Below are 16,020 nucleotides of genomic sequence, written 5' to 3'. Positions count from 1 at the left end.
TCAAACAGGCTTGGAACAAGTAGAGGATGAGTACATGATGAAAGCGTTTTCAGTTTTGGTGTGAGTTATCTGTTTAAAGGCACTGGAGATTGAACTGATTGGTTTATTGCATTTTATGGACAAAACTCACCCAAAACTTAAGAGACTTAGGACAACCCTTTTAGACCATGCTGCAGTTGCTGCCATTAAAATATCAACAAAAGTGTATTCGAACACACTGAATACATGCACCTGCGCCATGTGCTTTAGACTATGTGCTTAGTTCAGTAAAACAGAGCCCATGGAGTGAATTAAAGCTGTGTGTGTGTGTGTGTGTGTGTGTGTGTGTAATAAATGTTTTTTTTGTGTTCTAGCATGTCCTACATGTCAGATTTTGACATGATGCTGGCCCGTAAGAAAGCTCAGAGCGGCAAACGCAGACGCAATCGAGACGGCGGAACGTTCATCAGTGATGCAGATGATGTCGTGAGCGCCATGATCACCAAGATGACAGAAGCCGCTGAGGTCTGTTTGATTTATTTTTTATTATTGTTTATGTTCAGCAACAAACTCTGTTGATTTACCAAAGAAAATGATTGTAGTTTAGTGGGACATAAGTTATGTTTACAGGAACACACAGTAAATATTATTTATATAAAAAATATAAAATATTATTTATATAGAGGTCAAACAGGATTTCTTCTTAATTTCTCATTAAAATATTTGAATTCAGAGTATTATTTTTTTGGTCAGAAAATAACACGTTTTGGCTTTTTTGAAATTTGAAATTCAATAATAAAATAATACAATGCATAATAAAAAAATGCATGATTAAAAATAAAAAGGCATATTAAAAATGCATAATAAAAAATAAAACTGCATAATAAAAAATAAAAAACTGCATAATAAAAAATAAAACTGCATAATAAAAAATAAAATGCATGATAAAAAATGCAGAAAAAAATGCATAATACAAAAAATGCATGATAAAAATAGAAATGCATAATAAAAAATGCAGAAAAAAAATGCATATTACAAAAAATGCATGATAAAAATAAAAATGCATAATAAAAAATGCAGAAAAAAATGCATAATACAAAAAATGCATGATAAAAATAAAAATGCAGAAAAAAATGCATAATACAAAAAATGCATGATAAAAATAAAAATGCAGAAAAAAAATGCATAATACAAAAAATGCATGATAAAAATAAAAATGCTTAATAAAAAATGCATAATGAAAAATAAAGCTGCATAATAAAAAATAAAACTTCATAATAAAATTAATGCATAAATGCATAATAAAAAATAAAAATGCATAATTAAAAATAAAACTTCATAATAAAAATAATGCATAAATGTGTATTAAAAAAATAAAAATGCATAATAATATAAATAAAAATGCATAATAAAAACAAAAATGCATGATAAAAAATTAAAGTGCATAATAAAAATAATGCATAAATGCGTAATATAAATAAAAATGCATAATAAAAAATGCATAATAAAAAATAAAAATGCATAATAAAAAGTAAAACTTCATAATAAAAATAATGCATAAATGCATAATAAAAAATCAAAATGCTTAATAATATAAACAAAATGCATAATAAAAACAAAAATGCATGATAAAAATGCTTAATAAAAACTGCATAAAAATAAAAATGCTTAATAAAAATTAAAAATGCATAATTAAAAATAAAAAGGCTTAATAAAGACTAATGCATAACAATGCATGATAAAAAATAAAATGCATAATAAAAAATAAAAAGGCTCAATAAAAACTAATGCATAATAAAAAATAAATAGGCATCATACAAATGAATAATAAATAATACATAATAAAAATGATAATGCATAATAAAAAATAAAAATGCTTAAATAGTCATCATAAAAATGCATAATAAAGAATAATAAAAATAAAAATGCTTCATAAAACAAAACATAATAAATAATGCATAATAAAACAAAAGTGCATATTAAATGATGCATAATATAAAAATAAAAAATACTTTTTGTTTACTTTTTAAAATAAAATGAGATGTGCGTGTGTGTTTCAGAACGATCAAATGCTGAACAGTGAATAAAAATGCATAATAAAAAATATATAACAAAGGATAATTAAAAAAAGAAATTAAATCTTTAGCGTTTTCAGTAAATCAGACATCCTTTTAATTACAACTAAAATAACATGAGAAAGATGTGTGTGTGGGTTTTTCAGGAGGATCGAACGCTGAACAGTCAGAAGAAGCCCGCTCTGAAGAAGCTGATGCTGCTGCCCACAGTAGTCATGCATCTGAAGAAGTGAGTGTATAGTCGACATATATGTCGCCCGTTCACACAGAATGTATTTTTCCATTCCAGTGTGCCACTGTTCCATTGATTTTCCATATAACACACTCATCAATTTCAATTCCAAAGTTGTGGACCAATCAGAAGAACTTGGAGGCGGGGCAAGCATTTTGTTTACAGTAGCAATTTTCCATGACAACATTGTGGAGGAGGAGCTTTTTTTTTACTTAAACCTTTCCTTAGTGCTTTGTCTCACATTTTTCCGTGTAACGTTCTGGGTGAAGGAGTCCCAATTCATATCTAGTTATTATAAGTTATTATTTAGAATTTATAATAGAACAATGTATAAAAACAATGTACAGTTTACCTTAGGTTGTGGGTAAAAAAAAACAAGATCTGAGGTAATATTTAATATTTCGTTTCTCTAGTAACCTCATCACGATATGACAAAAAATGGTTGCAGCTTCCGGTTCATGCAGACTTTGAATTGTGTGTGTCTGTGTGTGTAAACAGGCAGGATCTGAAGGAGACGTTCATAGACAGCGGCGTAATGGCTGCTATAAAGGAGTGGATCAGTCCTCTGCCGGATAAAAGTCTCCCTGCTCTGCGGATACGAGAGGAACTGCTCAAGATCCTGCAGGAAGTGAGTGTTGAGCACACTTATGGCCTATAAATACATTATAGTATACTGTATGTTATGCATATCATTGTGGAGTGTGTTGGGGATGTGCATTTTTAAATTATTATCGCAAATTATTGAATTTTTGTGTTATTGTGGTGGTGGTGTGTTTTTTTATTTACATATTCTATATACTCTATAAATTATATTATTATTATTATTGTTGTTGTAATTTCCTTGTCAGAGCTACTTGTTACAATATTTTAGCAATATTTATTATTTTATACATAATCTAAAATGTTATATTTTTTTATGCATATATTTAAATGATTAATGTTTGAATATATATATATATATATATATATATATATATATATATATATATATATATATATATATATATATATTATAATAATATTATATATATATATATATATATATATATATATATATATATATATATATATATATATATATATATATATTATATAATAATATAATATATATATACATACACACACACACACACACACTAATATATATATATATATATATATATATATATATATATATATATATATATATATATATTTTTATATATATTTTTATAAATATATAAATATATATATATATATATATATATATATCTATATATATATATATATATATATATATATATATAAATATATATATATCATTTTTTTGTTTTAATATTGTTCATCAACATTAAAATTGAATAACTTTGTTTTTATTTTTTAAAAAACCTCAACTATTTATTGTTATTTGCAATTATCATTATATTACTATACATTTTTAATGCATTACATTTTATAATTTAAATGATTATTATATTTTTAGGAAAATTAAAATGTATGTAAAGTGGCGCACTTATTCAGACATTATGATTGGGATAAAGAAATAACGAATTTATCTAGATTGTTTATGAAATGTATAACTTGTATATCTACACTACCTGACAGAAGTCTTGTCCTGGATCTCCCTTGTAAGAGCAGCAAGTAATATCTTGACTTCTAGTTGATCGTGTGTGAAAGTGTCAGAAGGTGGATTTCTCTGCTGAATCATCTGTTGATCTGCATCAATCATCACCAATACTGCAGAAGACCTACTGGAACCAGCATGGACCAAGATTCTCACAGAAATCAGTCAAGTTTGGTGAAGGAGAAATCATGGTTTGGGGTTCATTCAGTATGGAGAGATCTGCAGAGTGGATGATCAACATCAACAGCCTGAGGCATCATCTGTGCTGCCCATTACATTACAAACCACAGGAGAGGGACAATTCTCCAGCAGGATAGCGCTCCTGCTCATACTTCAGCTCCACATCAAAGCTCCTGAAAGCAGAGAAGCTCAAGCTGCTGCAGGATTGGCCAGCCCAGTCACCAGATATGAACATTATTGAGCATTTCTGTGACAAGATGGAGGAGGTGTTGAAGATGAACACAAAGAGTCTTGATGAGCTCTTTGATCCTGCTGAAGGCTTTCTTCTTCATTCCAGATGACTTTATTAATCAGTGATGTGAGTCATGTCAGAGATGTATGGATGCAGTCCTCCAAGCTCATGATGGAGTCAGACACAATATTCATTCTGTCTCCACTGCAGCAGGACTTTATATTCTATACTGGACATTATTTCTGTTCAGTGATGAGACTTTAGTCTGAGCAGAGTCAGACCGCACTGTCCTCATCAAATCAGTCAACATCAATGCATGATCATGTTTTATTGAGCTCAAATAAGCAAAATCTAGAGGCCTCTGCCTTTCATATACGACACTTCTGACACCAAATCATCAACTAGAAGTCCAGTTATTATTTGCTCTTCCTAAAACTTGGATAGACCACAAGACTTTTGTCTGGTAGTGTATTTGTATATATAGTAGTCAACATTTGTAGTGGTTCATCACCTTTCATCAAAGGCATCTTAAAATATTGAACAACACCCATTCTTCTTTTGATTCACTTTGAATGTTGACTACTCTCTGTAATTTTAAGTGCATTTAATAATTATTTATTTTAATTTGTATTAGTTTTAATATATTTGTGAGAGCTGAGTTAATAAGAAGTGTTGTAATATGAAGTGTGTGTGTGTGTGTGTGCGCAGCTGCCGAGTGTCAGTCAGGAGACGCTGAAGTTCAGTGGTATCGGTCGGGCTGTCATGTACCTCTACAAACACCCCAAAGAGTCCCGGCCAAACAAAGACCTGGCGCTCAAACTCATCAGTAAGAGCTCTTCTGTCTGTCTGCTTGAGGAGTGTGTGTTTCTGCAGTTTCTGACTTGTGCGTGTGTGTGTGTGCGCAGACGAGTGGTCAAGGCCCATCTTTGGCTTAACGTCCAACTATAAAGGCATGACGAGAGAAGAGCGGCAGCAGAGAGACCTCGACCAGCAGATCGCCCCACGCAGACGCCTTAGGTACACACACACACACACACACACACACACACACACACACACACTGGCAAATACGCTCCCACAGACACATGCACACAATCATTAATGCCGAAACACACACAGACATTTGTACATCTACTCAGACACACACAAAGACATATGTGTACATGCATTAAAACACCCAAACACACACACACACACACACACACACACACACACACTTATAACACACATTCTCCATCTTGTTCGTCCTTTTCTTCACGCTGTCCCCTTTTCCGTGTGTGTGTGTGTGTGTGTGTGTGTGTGTGTGTGTGTGTGTGTGTGTGTGTGTGTGTGTGTGTGTGTGTGTGTGTGTGTGTGTGTGTGTGTTTGTGTGTGTTTGTGTGTGTTTGTGTGTGTTTGTGTGTGTTTATGTGTTTTAATGCATGTACACATATGTCTGTGTGTGTTAATTAGTATTTTTATTGCTAATAGCAGTCTTGCAATTTTACAGAAGTTTAAAATGTATTTTCTTCAATACAACATTTTTTACATTGTATGCGAGTAACTTGATTTTATCCGGTGATCAGTGCAAGCACTTATACACTGACCGCATGTTTGCTGAGTGCAAGAGTCACATGAGCGATCAGCTGTGATTGATTGATTGATTGATTGATTGATTGATTAACCTAGTGTTTCTCCACAGTTCAGGAGGTCAGACTCCTCGCAGGGATCTGGAGAAGGTGCTCACAGGAGAGGAGAAGTAAGACACACACACACACACACACACACACACACACACACACAGATCAACTGGTGGACTCTAAAGCTTGATGAAACTTTAGAAAAATAAAAATACAATTATACATTTAATTGAATATTGTTAATAATTATATTTTATTAATAATATATTAATAATTGTATTGTTACATAAAAAATGTTTGCTAATATTTTAAATGCAATTGAATATTTTATTACTGTAATGACATTATGATGCTCTAATGTAAATATGAAGTATAGAATTGTTTATTATATATATTTTAAAATGAATCATTCTAGTTGAAGAAATTAATATTTGTATAATTATAATTGTTCAATTTTCATGAATGTTTTATGTATTAAAGTCACTAACTTCTCAGACGATGTTTATTGATTGATTTATTTTCTGTGTGTGTGTGTGTCAGGGCGTTGCGTCCGGGTGACCCAGGCTTCTGTGCCAGGGCTCGAGTGCCAATGCCATCCAATAAAGACTACGTGGTTCGGCCCAAATGGAACGTAGATGGAGATTCAAACCGGGTGAGTGGGCGGAGCTTTAGAGGAATGATTGACAGATGTCTCTTATGCAAATAAAGAGGGGGCAAAGCTATAAAGGAACAATTGACAGGTGTCTCTTAATAGAATAAAGAGTGGGCGGAGCAATAGAGGAATAAATGACAGGTGTCTTTTACTAGAATAAAGAGTTGGGGTGGTATTAGAGGAAGGCGACAGGTGTCTTTTACTCAACAGTGGAAGGAGCATTAGATGAATAATTCACAAGTTTCCATTGCAAGAATAAACTGGGTGAAGCAAAAGAGGAATGAATGACAGTTGTCTCTTACTAGAAAAAACAGTGGGCGGAGCAATAGAGGAATGACTGTGTCTCTTACTAGAAAAAAAGAGTGGGCGGAGCAATATAGGAATGATTGACGTGTCTTACTAGAAAAAAAGAGTGGGCGGAGCAATATAGGAATGATTGACGTGTCTTACTAGAAAAAACAGTGGGCGGAGCAATAGAGGAATGACCGTGTCTCTTACTAGCAAAAGAGTGGGCGGAGCAATATAGGAATGATTGACATGTCTTACTAGAAAAAACAGTGGGCGGAGCAATAGAGGAATGACTGTGTCTCTTACTAGAAAAAAAGAGTGGGCGGAGCAATATAGGAATGATTGACGTGTCTTACTAGAAAAAGAGTGGGCGGAGCAATATAGGAATGATTGACGTGTCTTACTAGAAAAAAACAGTGGGCGGAGCAATAGAGGAATGATTGACGTGTCTTACTAGAAAAAAAGAGTGGGCGGAGCAATATAGGAATGATTGACGTGTCTTACTAGAAAAAACAGTGGGCGGAGCAATAGAGGAATGACTGTGTCTCTTACTAGAAAAAAAGAGTGGGCGGAGCAATATAGGAATGATTGACGTGTCTTACTAGAAAAAGAGTGGGCGGAGCAATATAGGAATGATTGACGTGTCTTACTAGAAAAAGAGAGGGCGGAGCAATATAGGAATGATTGACGTGTCTTACTAGAAAAAAACTGGGCGGAGCAATAGAGGAATGACTGATATGTCACTTACTAGAAAAAAAGAGTGGGCGGAGCAATATAGAAATGATTGACGTGTCTTACTAGAAAAAACAGTGGGCGGAGCAATATAGGAATGATTGACGTGTCTTACTAGAAAAAACAGTGGGCGGAGCAATATAGGAATGATTGACGTGTCTTACTAGAAAAAACAGTGGGCGGAGCAATATAGGAATGATTGACGTGTCTTACTAGAAAAAACAGTGGGTGGAGCAATATAGAAATGATTGATGTGTCTTACTAGAAAAAACAGTGGGTGGAGCAATATAGGAATGATTGACGTGTCTTACTAGAAAAAACAGTGGGTGGAGCAATATAGGAATGATTGACGTGTCTTACTAGAAAAAAAGAGTGGGCGGAGCAATATAGGAATGATTGACGTGTCTTACTAGAAAAAACAGTGGGTGGAGCAATATAGGAATGATTGACGTATCTTACTAGAAAAAACAGTGGGCGGAGCAATATAGGAATGATTGACGTATCTTACTAGAAAAAACAGTGGGCGGAGCATTATAGGAATGATTGACGTGTCTCTTACTAGAAAAAAGAGTGGGCGGAGCAATATAGAAATGGTTGACGTGTCTTACTAGAAAAAAGAGTGGGCGGAGCAATATAGAAATGATTGACGTGTCTTACTAGAAAAAAGAGTGGGCGGAGCAATATAGGAATGATTTACATGTGTCTTACTAGAAAAAAGAGTGGGCGGAGCAATATAGGAATGATTTACATGTGTCTTACTAGAAAAAAGAGTGGGCGGAGCAATAGAGGAATGATTGACGTGTCTTACTAGAAAAAACAGTGGGCGGAGCAATATAGGAATGATTTACATGTGTCTTACTAAAAAAAAGAGTGGGCGGAGCAATAGAGGAATGATTGATGTGTCTTTCTAGAATAGAGTCGGAGGAGCATTAGATGATTGATTGACAGGTGTCTCTTACTGGAATAAAGAGTGGGCGGAGCAATAGAGGCATGATTCAACGGTGTCTCACTTAAATAAAAAGTGGGAGGAGCATTAAAGGAATGATAGACAGATGTCTCTTACTCACCGTTGGAGGAGTTTTCAATTAATGATTGACAGGTGTCACTTGACAGAGTGGGTGGAGCATAAGAGGAATGATTGACAGGTGCCTTAAATAGTAGGCAGAGCATTAAAGGAACGATTGACAGGTGTCTTACTCAGAGTGGGAGGAGCAACAGTATAATGATTGACGGGTGTCTCTTAATTAAAGAGAGGGAGCAGTTTCCAATTAATGATTGACAGGTGTCTCACTTGACTAAAGAGTGGGAGAAGTTTCCAATCAATGATTGACAGGTGTTTCTTATGCAAAAAACAATGAGATGAGCAGTGTTTTCCTGTGTTGTGATTGGAGGAGTAGTATTTTCCTGTGCTGTAATTGGTAGAGGAGCATAAGGAAGGGTCTGAGTCTGCTGGAGAAGCACAAGCGGCGTTTCGCGGATCAGAGGAAGCAGCGGCGGCCGCAGGGAGCTGTCAAGATCAGCATTGAGGGAAACCGAATGCCGCTGTAGTTCACACGCCTGCCTGAGGGGGCAGTAAGTGACCAGCACTCTGCATGATGCACTGCAGACTGTGTGGACAGCTAGAGAGCATTCACTAACCAGAGATAAAGCAGACTCAAACACTGCCTGGAGATACTGTAGTAAACACCGTGTGTGTGTGTGTGTTATAGATGTGCTCACACTGATCATTATAGAGCAGGTGTTTATAACACACACTAACAGGCCTGTGTGCTGTGCTGCAGCGCTCAACACTTGACTGGCTTTTCATTGTTGGAAAGGTGAAAACAGAACTCACAGCTGTTTTTTTTTCTTTGCTCGTTAGTTTGTCATCATCAGTTCATTTGTGTTATTTGTTTCGCTTTTATTTGTTTCCCTCTTTTCAAATGCTTTCTGGATGTTTTAGTTTGATGCATGATTTTGTTTTATTGGTTTCCTGTTTATTTTTAATAGTGCTTATTTTTTATTTATATAATAATTATTAAATAAATGGTGCAGTGTATTTAATGTAATTAATACTTTATTTATGTATTAGTTCCAGTTTATTTTATTACCGATATTTTATTGACCTTTTTAGTTTTTTTTTTTTTTTAATATTTTAGTTTTATGCATGCTTTTTTCTTTTTTTTTAATTGTGTTTTTTTTCTTTGTTTATTTTTTTATTAAACCAGTGTGTTTATATATATATATATATATATATATATATATATATATATATATATATATTAGGGTTGTAATGGTATGATTTTTTTACGGTATGATAATCGTCTAAAACAGTATCACGATTTGACGGTTTCGCGGTATACAGTATGTTACAAATGTTACAAAATAATAGAACAGTGAAGCAAATTTGACTTTTTCCAAATAATATATTTTCAGTTACTATAAACAACACCACTTACAATGAACAAATAAAAAAATAAGAAAATAATAAATAATGTGTCAAAGTCCAAATAAAGTCCAAATAAACATGGTGCAAATCCTCAGTAAAAAAATAGATATAAATATTTACTATACTATAAATAGTTAAATAACGAAACTAGATTCAATATGGAACATCCTTAGGTTTTATGTGCCAGCATGGATATGGTTGTCTGTGGATATGGATTTGGATGTGGTTCCTGCAATGCAGACAAACAGCTGCACCTTCATTTGCGTCTTTTGAAAACAGCAAGAGCAGCAGTTCGTCTTTGCTGTGTCACTGTTTTGTCATGTTTCTGTGCTGCTGTGCATGCAAAAGTACTTAGTATGAGAATTATTTCATGCAAAACTTTTTTTTGCGTTTTATTTAGCCGCGCAGAAATGTATGCCTATCTCTCATTCCATGTTGTTCAAAAAGCTCAGTGTTGGTCCACAAACAAAAGCGAAACCTATGCTTATTGGTTGAGATATAGCGAGTTTGAACCAATCTGGGCATGGAGGAGGGACAATGCATCAATGTATCATGTCTGGTTTGTCCGGAGACACAGTGACGAGCGTTTCTTTGTCAAATCAGCGCTGTCAAATTTTGATGACGTAACCACACTGATTCCGGAGCCTCTGAAAGTCCGTATTGTATAAATTGTATTGTATAAATTGTATAAATCGGATCAGCGGATCAAAAGTTATTAAACATTTAAGAGCAATACTTATTTTTAGCTGCGGGCGGCTGTCTCTGTCTTTAAGGGTTAAAACCGTTGATATGCAATTGTTCATGGTATGATAATCGTGCACGTTCAAATCGTGGTAAACCGTCATACCGGTATATTGTTACAACCCTAATATATATATATATATATATATATATATATATATATATATATATATATATATATATATATATATATATATATATATACTATCAATATTACAAGGGTAGCAGTGCAACATGGCTTTATATAGTGGGAGGTGTGCGTTGGCTCGAGGTCACAGGCCGAATACCTTAGTGTCCTACCAGTGCTTATATACAGCCATATGGCACTGCTACAAGTGTGATATTGCATTTACACAACAGTTTGACGGCACAATTGTGTATATAGAAAAGAAGATCAAACACAGAGTCTTAAAACCCTTTTGTATGAGGAACTACTTTCTTCCGCCATTCATTCACATCTACAGCTGACGTCAAAACAGCAGAAACCGCTGACCAGGGGTTCGTTCTTCGTAGCTCAATTAAATGATCTGAGATGATTTGGCAGATCCTGGATCTGTTCATCTTGATAACTGATTTCTGGATAATTTGGTTCTTCAAACAAGTTCGTGAATCAGATTAGAATGTCTGAATGAACTGATCTGAGATCGCTGCGTGTGTTGTGAAGGACAGATCTATCGATCCTCGAAATCATGATCAGCAATGCAACGATTGGCTGACGGCAGCGTAATGACATCATCTGATTAATATTCAATTATCCATGTGAGCAAAATTACATTAAATTCGCAGTGAACGGTTTGTTCAATATAATACGCAATAACTTTACACTTTGCTGTGGGCTGCAGGCTTTTCCCTTTCATGTGTCAAGAGCAATTTATTTAGTTTTACAGTTGGAGCGGATTTTCCTTATTATAGTCATAGTAGTATTATCATAGCCGGTTTTTTAAATGTTTACAAAAACATTTTGATATTGGTAAAGACGTCTGCAACTTTTATGAAGCATCAAATCACCGTCATTTTAGCTGTCAAAACATGTTTATGACTGCATGTATTATTGCTTTTGTCTATTATCTATACTATAATAGACAATATAACTATTATCTATTATATATGTCTATTATCATACACAAATTGTAGAAAAGCCATCTAAAAAGTTCATATCAATAAGTTTTGTCTTTACATCACCAGGTGGCAGTCTTTGTACTTTCATTTCGTTGGCGCAAATTGCATAAATTATATATATATATAACTTTATTTATTTTATTAATAACTATAACTTTATATAGTTAAAAAATATTTACTATTTTCCCAAGTGTATATAACTACTACTGTAAGAAAATATCTGTACATACTTTCTGTATTATCTTTGCATGAACTGAGCCGATCTAATCCTGTTTATATAAATTGAACCTGCTTCCGACCAGATTTGAGCTAGCAGAACTGTTGCTATGACAACGACTCTCAGATCAGCTTTGAAGAACGAAACGATCCTGGATCGTGCCAAATCGTCAATATCCAAATCCAGCTGAGTAATCCACGTACGAAGACTGGACCCCAGTATGGCCACCGACACGCTGAATCTCTGAATAGATAAATACTTAATATAGGCATTATCTTTATAAAAAAATTGCATAGCTGCAATCTAAACAACTACATTCTCTTCTAAAAAAAAAGCCAACAGCTGCAATATTGGTCAAACTGTCGTGGGTTATCTGTCACTATGTGGGCGGAGTAATACACAAGGGTGAGGAGGCTGTACGAGTGCTGTTATTGCAGAGTATCGCATGATTAACAGCCATGTTTTGCCTTTTAGGTTTTATACGTTTAATTGTTGTATTTTTTTTTAAATAGTTTTTAGTGTAGTTAACTAAATCTTTAAAAAAAAAAATATTATGTTATGTATTATTTATTTTGGGTGTTTTAAAAATGTTTTATTTATAAATAATCAAATTATATTTCATGGAATAGCCACCAAAGCTGATGTTAACTATAAAATCTCTATAAAACTCTATACTTTGGTTTTTAAATAGAATAGAATGGTTTTACTGCACATTTTTCATATATGAATGCACATTTCCACATTTTGATTTAGATTCTCTTTTTCTGTTTTACTGTCAGGGTTCTTCAATTTCACACATATGGATTGAAGGTCTGGAAAGAACTTTAAAAACAAACAGATCCTTGAAAGTGCTTCACTTAAATTTGAAATAAAAACTATATACAGTTGGGTAAATAAGTATTGAACACGTCACCATTTTTCTCAGAAAACATTTCTCTAAAGGAGCCGTTGACTTGAAATTGTCCCCAGATGTTGATAACAACCAGAGAAATTAATATATGCAAAGAAAACAAATCTAATGAGTTTACAAATGAAGTTAATAAACTGAAACGACAAGGGGAAAAAGCATTGAACACATGAAGAAAGGGAGGTGTAGTTCAGCAGTGAAAGCCCAGACAGCAGCTGAAATCTCTCAGTAGTTCTTCAGCAAGCCTCTGCCCTTCCTCAGTGTAAATGAACATCAGCTGCTTCAGTACAACATCTACATCAGCAGGAGGATGAAGATGAGCCCAGGGTGGACATTTCAGCAAGACAGTGATCCAAAACACAGCCAAAGAGACTCTCTGATGCTTTCAGAGAAAGAAAATCAAGCTGTAGAATGGCCCAGCCAATCACCTGATATGAATCCGATAGAAAATACTAAATAAAGCTCAGATTTGATAGACGAGACCCACAAAAGCATCAAGATTTAGACACTCTGTTGAAGACAACTCACACTTGAGCAATGCATGAGGCTTCATTCTCCACATGAGAGGCGTCTTTAATCTGCCAGCACCAAAAAGCCTTTTAAATAAAGTAATAAACACATTTCATTAGTTCAGCGCTTTCTCCTCCTGTCGTTTCATTCTTATTAAACACAACTCAATTCTCAGATCAACTCTTCTCAACAGCTCCTTTACAAATATTATTCACAGTAAAAAACATGACTGTGAAAAGTCCTTGAATCTGCAAGAGTGTGAGCCCTGTACTGTGTTTGCTGACGTGTGTGTGTGTTTTCCTCAGGGCCCGGCGAAGAAGGGTTTGTCTCGAGTGGATAAACAGATGCGGCGTTTCGCAGACATCAAGCGTCTGACGAAACCCGGACACGCGGTCAAGATCAGCGTGGAGGGAAACCGCATGCCGCTCTGACCTTCCTCCGCCTCTGCTTGTGTTTTTCTGTCGGATGTTGTGCTGATTTCAGCCGTTCTGCATCTGTGAGTTTGCCATGTATTCAGAGCTGAGATTTCTGGACACTTCTGATGTTTAGTTCTGATGTATCTTTCATAATAAAGAGTTGCCCTGTCCTACATTTTACCTACAGGCTCCTGCTCTAATTCTTCACATTATTTGCGTTGATTTTGCATTTATGCACTGATAATAGTTCAGTGCTTATTCAGCTGAAGCCTGCATTATTAGCTGTTCTGTATATTTTTCTCCCAATTTCTGTTTAACAGTTTCTTTTCAGCACATTTCTAATCATACACAAGTTTTAATAACTGATTTCTTTTCTCTTCGCCATGATGATTTGAAACTGGTGTTTTGACACAGCGTTGAGATCCCGAAGCACAAGTGTTTCAAAACATTGGGACATAAAAATATTTACTGTGTGTTCCTGTAAACATTACTTGAGTATTTATTTTATGTAGAGGTCAAACAGGATTTCTTCTTAATTCTTCATTAAAATAATTGAATTTAGAGTATTTTTTTTGGTCAGAACGTAACACGCTTTGGCTTTTGTGAAATTTGAAATTCAATAATAAAATAATACAATGCATAATAAAAATGCATAATAAAAAATTAAAATGCATAATAAGATGCATAATAAAAAAAATTAATGCATAATAAAATGCATAATAAAAAAAATTAAATGCATAATAAAAAATAAAACTGCATAATAAAAAATAAAATGCATAAATGCATAATAAAACGCATAGTAAAAAAATAAAAATGCATAATATAATGCATAATAAAAAATATAAATGCATAATAAAGAATAAAACTGCATAATAAAAAATAAAAATTCATAAATGCATAATAATAAAATAAGAATTGCTGAATAAAAAAGGCATAATAAAAATGCAAAACAATGCATAATAAAAAAAATAAAAATGCATAATAAAATGCATAATGAAAAAATAAAATGCATAATTAAACGCATAATAAAACATAAAAATACATAATAAATGCAGAATAAAATAATACAAAAAATGCATGATAAAAAATAAAAATGCAAAATAAAATAAAAATGCATAATACAAAATAAAACTTCATAATAAAATTAATGCATAAATGTATAATAAAAATAAAAATGCATAATAAAAAATAAAACTTCATAATAAAATAATGCATAAATGTGTAATAAGAAATAAAACTGCATAATAATATAAATAAAAATGCATAATAAAAAATAAAAGATGCTTAATAAAAACTGCATAAAAATAAAAATGCTTAATAAAAATTAAAAATGCATAATAAAAAATAAAAAGGCTTAAATAAAAACTAATGCATAACAATGCATAATAAAAATGCATAATAAAAAATAAAAATGCTTAATAAAAACTGCATAAAAAATAAAAATGCTTAATAAAAATTAAAAATGCATAATAAAAAATAAAAAGGCTTAATAAAAACTAATGCATAATAAAAATAACAATGCATAATAAAAATGCATAAAAAAAGTTAAAAATGCATAATAAAAAATAAATAGGCATCATACAAATGCATAAAAATAATGCATAATAAAAATTATAATGCATAATAAAAAATTTAAATGCTTAAGTTAAATAGTCATCATAAAAAATGCATAATAGTGAATAATAAAAATAAAAATGCATCATAAAACATAACAAAATAAAATAATAAATAATGCATAATAAAACAAAAGTGCATATTAAATAATGCATAATAAAAAAAAATCCACCACCAAATCATGATCCGAAACACCCAGGTCACGTGACTAAGGTGTTTGGAAACACTAGGTTACGCGACTGAAGCGATTCAAAGCATCAGTCATTTCAGAAGCGTTTCGAGACCTAGCGAATCACTAGAATTGGCCATAGACTGTAAAATATATGGACGTAGTATCCGTGACGTCACCCATAGGTTTCTAAAGAGCGCAAAAGAAGCCACAAGTAGGCGCGGCCAACCGTTGCCATTTTGTTCGCGCGTCATCACACCCACGGCGGGATACCAAACAAGGGCAAAGAGGCGGAGAGTGGGCGGAG

At 33.3% G+C, this 16,020-nt stretch overlaps 1 protein-coding gene across 7 annotated transcripts in view; it reads left to right on the top strand.

The window, feature by feature from the left end:
• The window catches only part of iws1 (interacts with SUPT6H, CTD assembly factor 1), a 35,598-nt gene extending 21,488 nt beyond the window's left edge, over positions 1–14,110 (top strand). For 3 of the 7 annotated variants that reach the window (XM_073924143.1, XM_005157821.6, XM_002664736.8), the window contains 8 exons: positions 354–504; positions 2,201–2,283; positions 2,785–2,914; positions 5,010–5,127; positions 5,207–5,318; positions 5,983–6,039; positions 6,461–6,572; positions 13,820–14,110. In XM_073924143.1, the coding sequence (XP_073780244.1) occupies positions 354–504; positions 2,201–2,283; positions 2,785–2,914; positions 5,010–5,127; positions 5,207–5,318; positions 5,983–6,039; positions 6,461–6,572; positions 13,820–13,945 (889 nt within the window). In that variant the 3' untranslated portion in view covers positions 13,946–14,110. Of the gene's footprint in view, positions 1–353; positions 505–2,200; positions 2,284–2,784; positions 2,915–5,009; positions 5,128–5,206; positions 5,319–5,982; positions 6,040–6,460; positions 6,573–9,014; positions 9,410–12,876 lie in introns of all 7 variants that reach the window. The other 4 variants (XM_073924142.1, XM_021466511.3, XR_012391121.1 and 1 more) reach the window with 3 other exon arrangements.
• Positions 14,111–16,020: the final 1,910 nt, after the last annotated feature.

Source organism: Danio rerio, chromosome 15 (assembly GCF_049306965.1).
Source record: "Danio rerio strain Tuebingen ecotype United States chromosome 15, GRCz12tu, whole genome shotgun sequence".
NCBI classification, from domain to species: Eukaryota; Metazoa; Chordata; class Actinopteri; order Cypriniformes; family Danionidae; genus Danio; species Danio rerio.
This window is presented reverse-complemented; position numbering and strand designations above follow the sequence as displayed.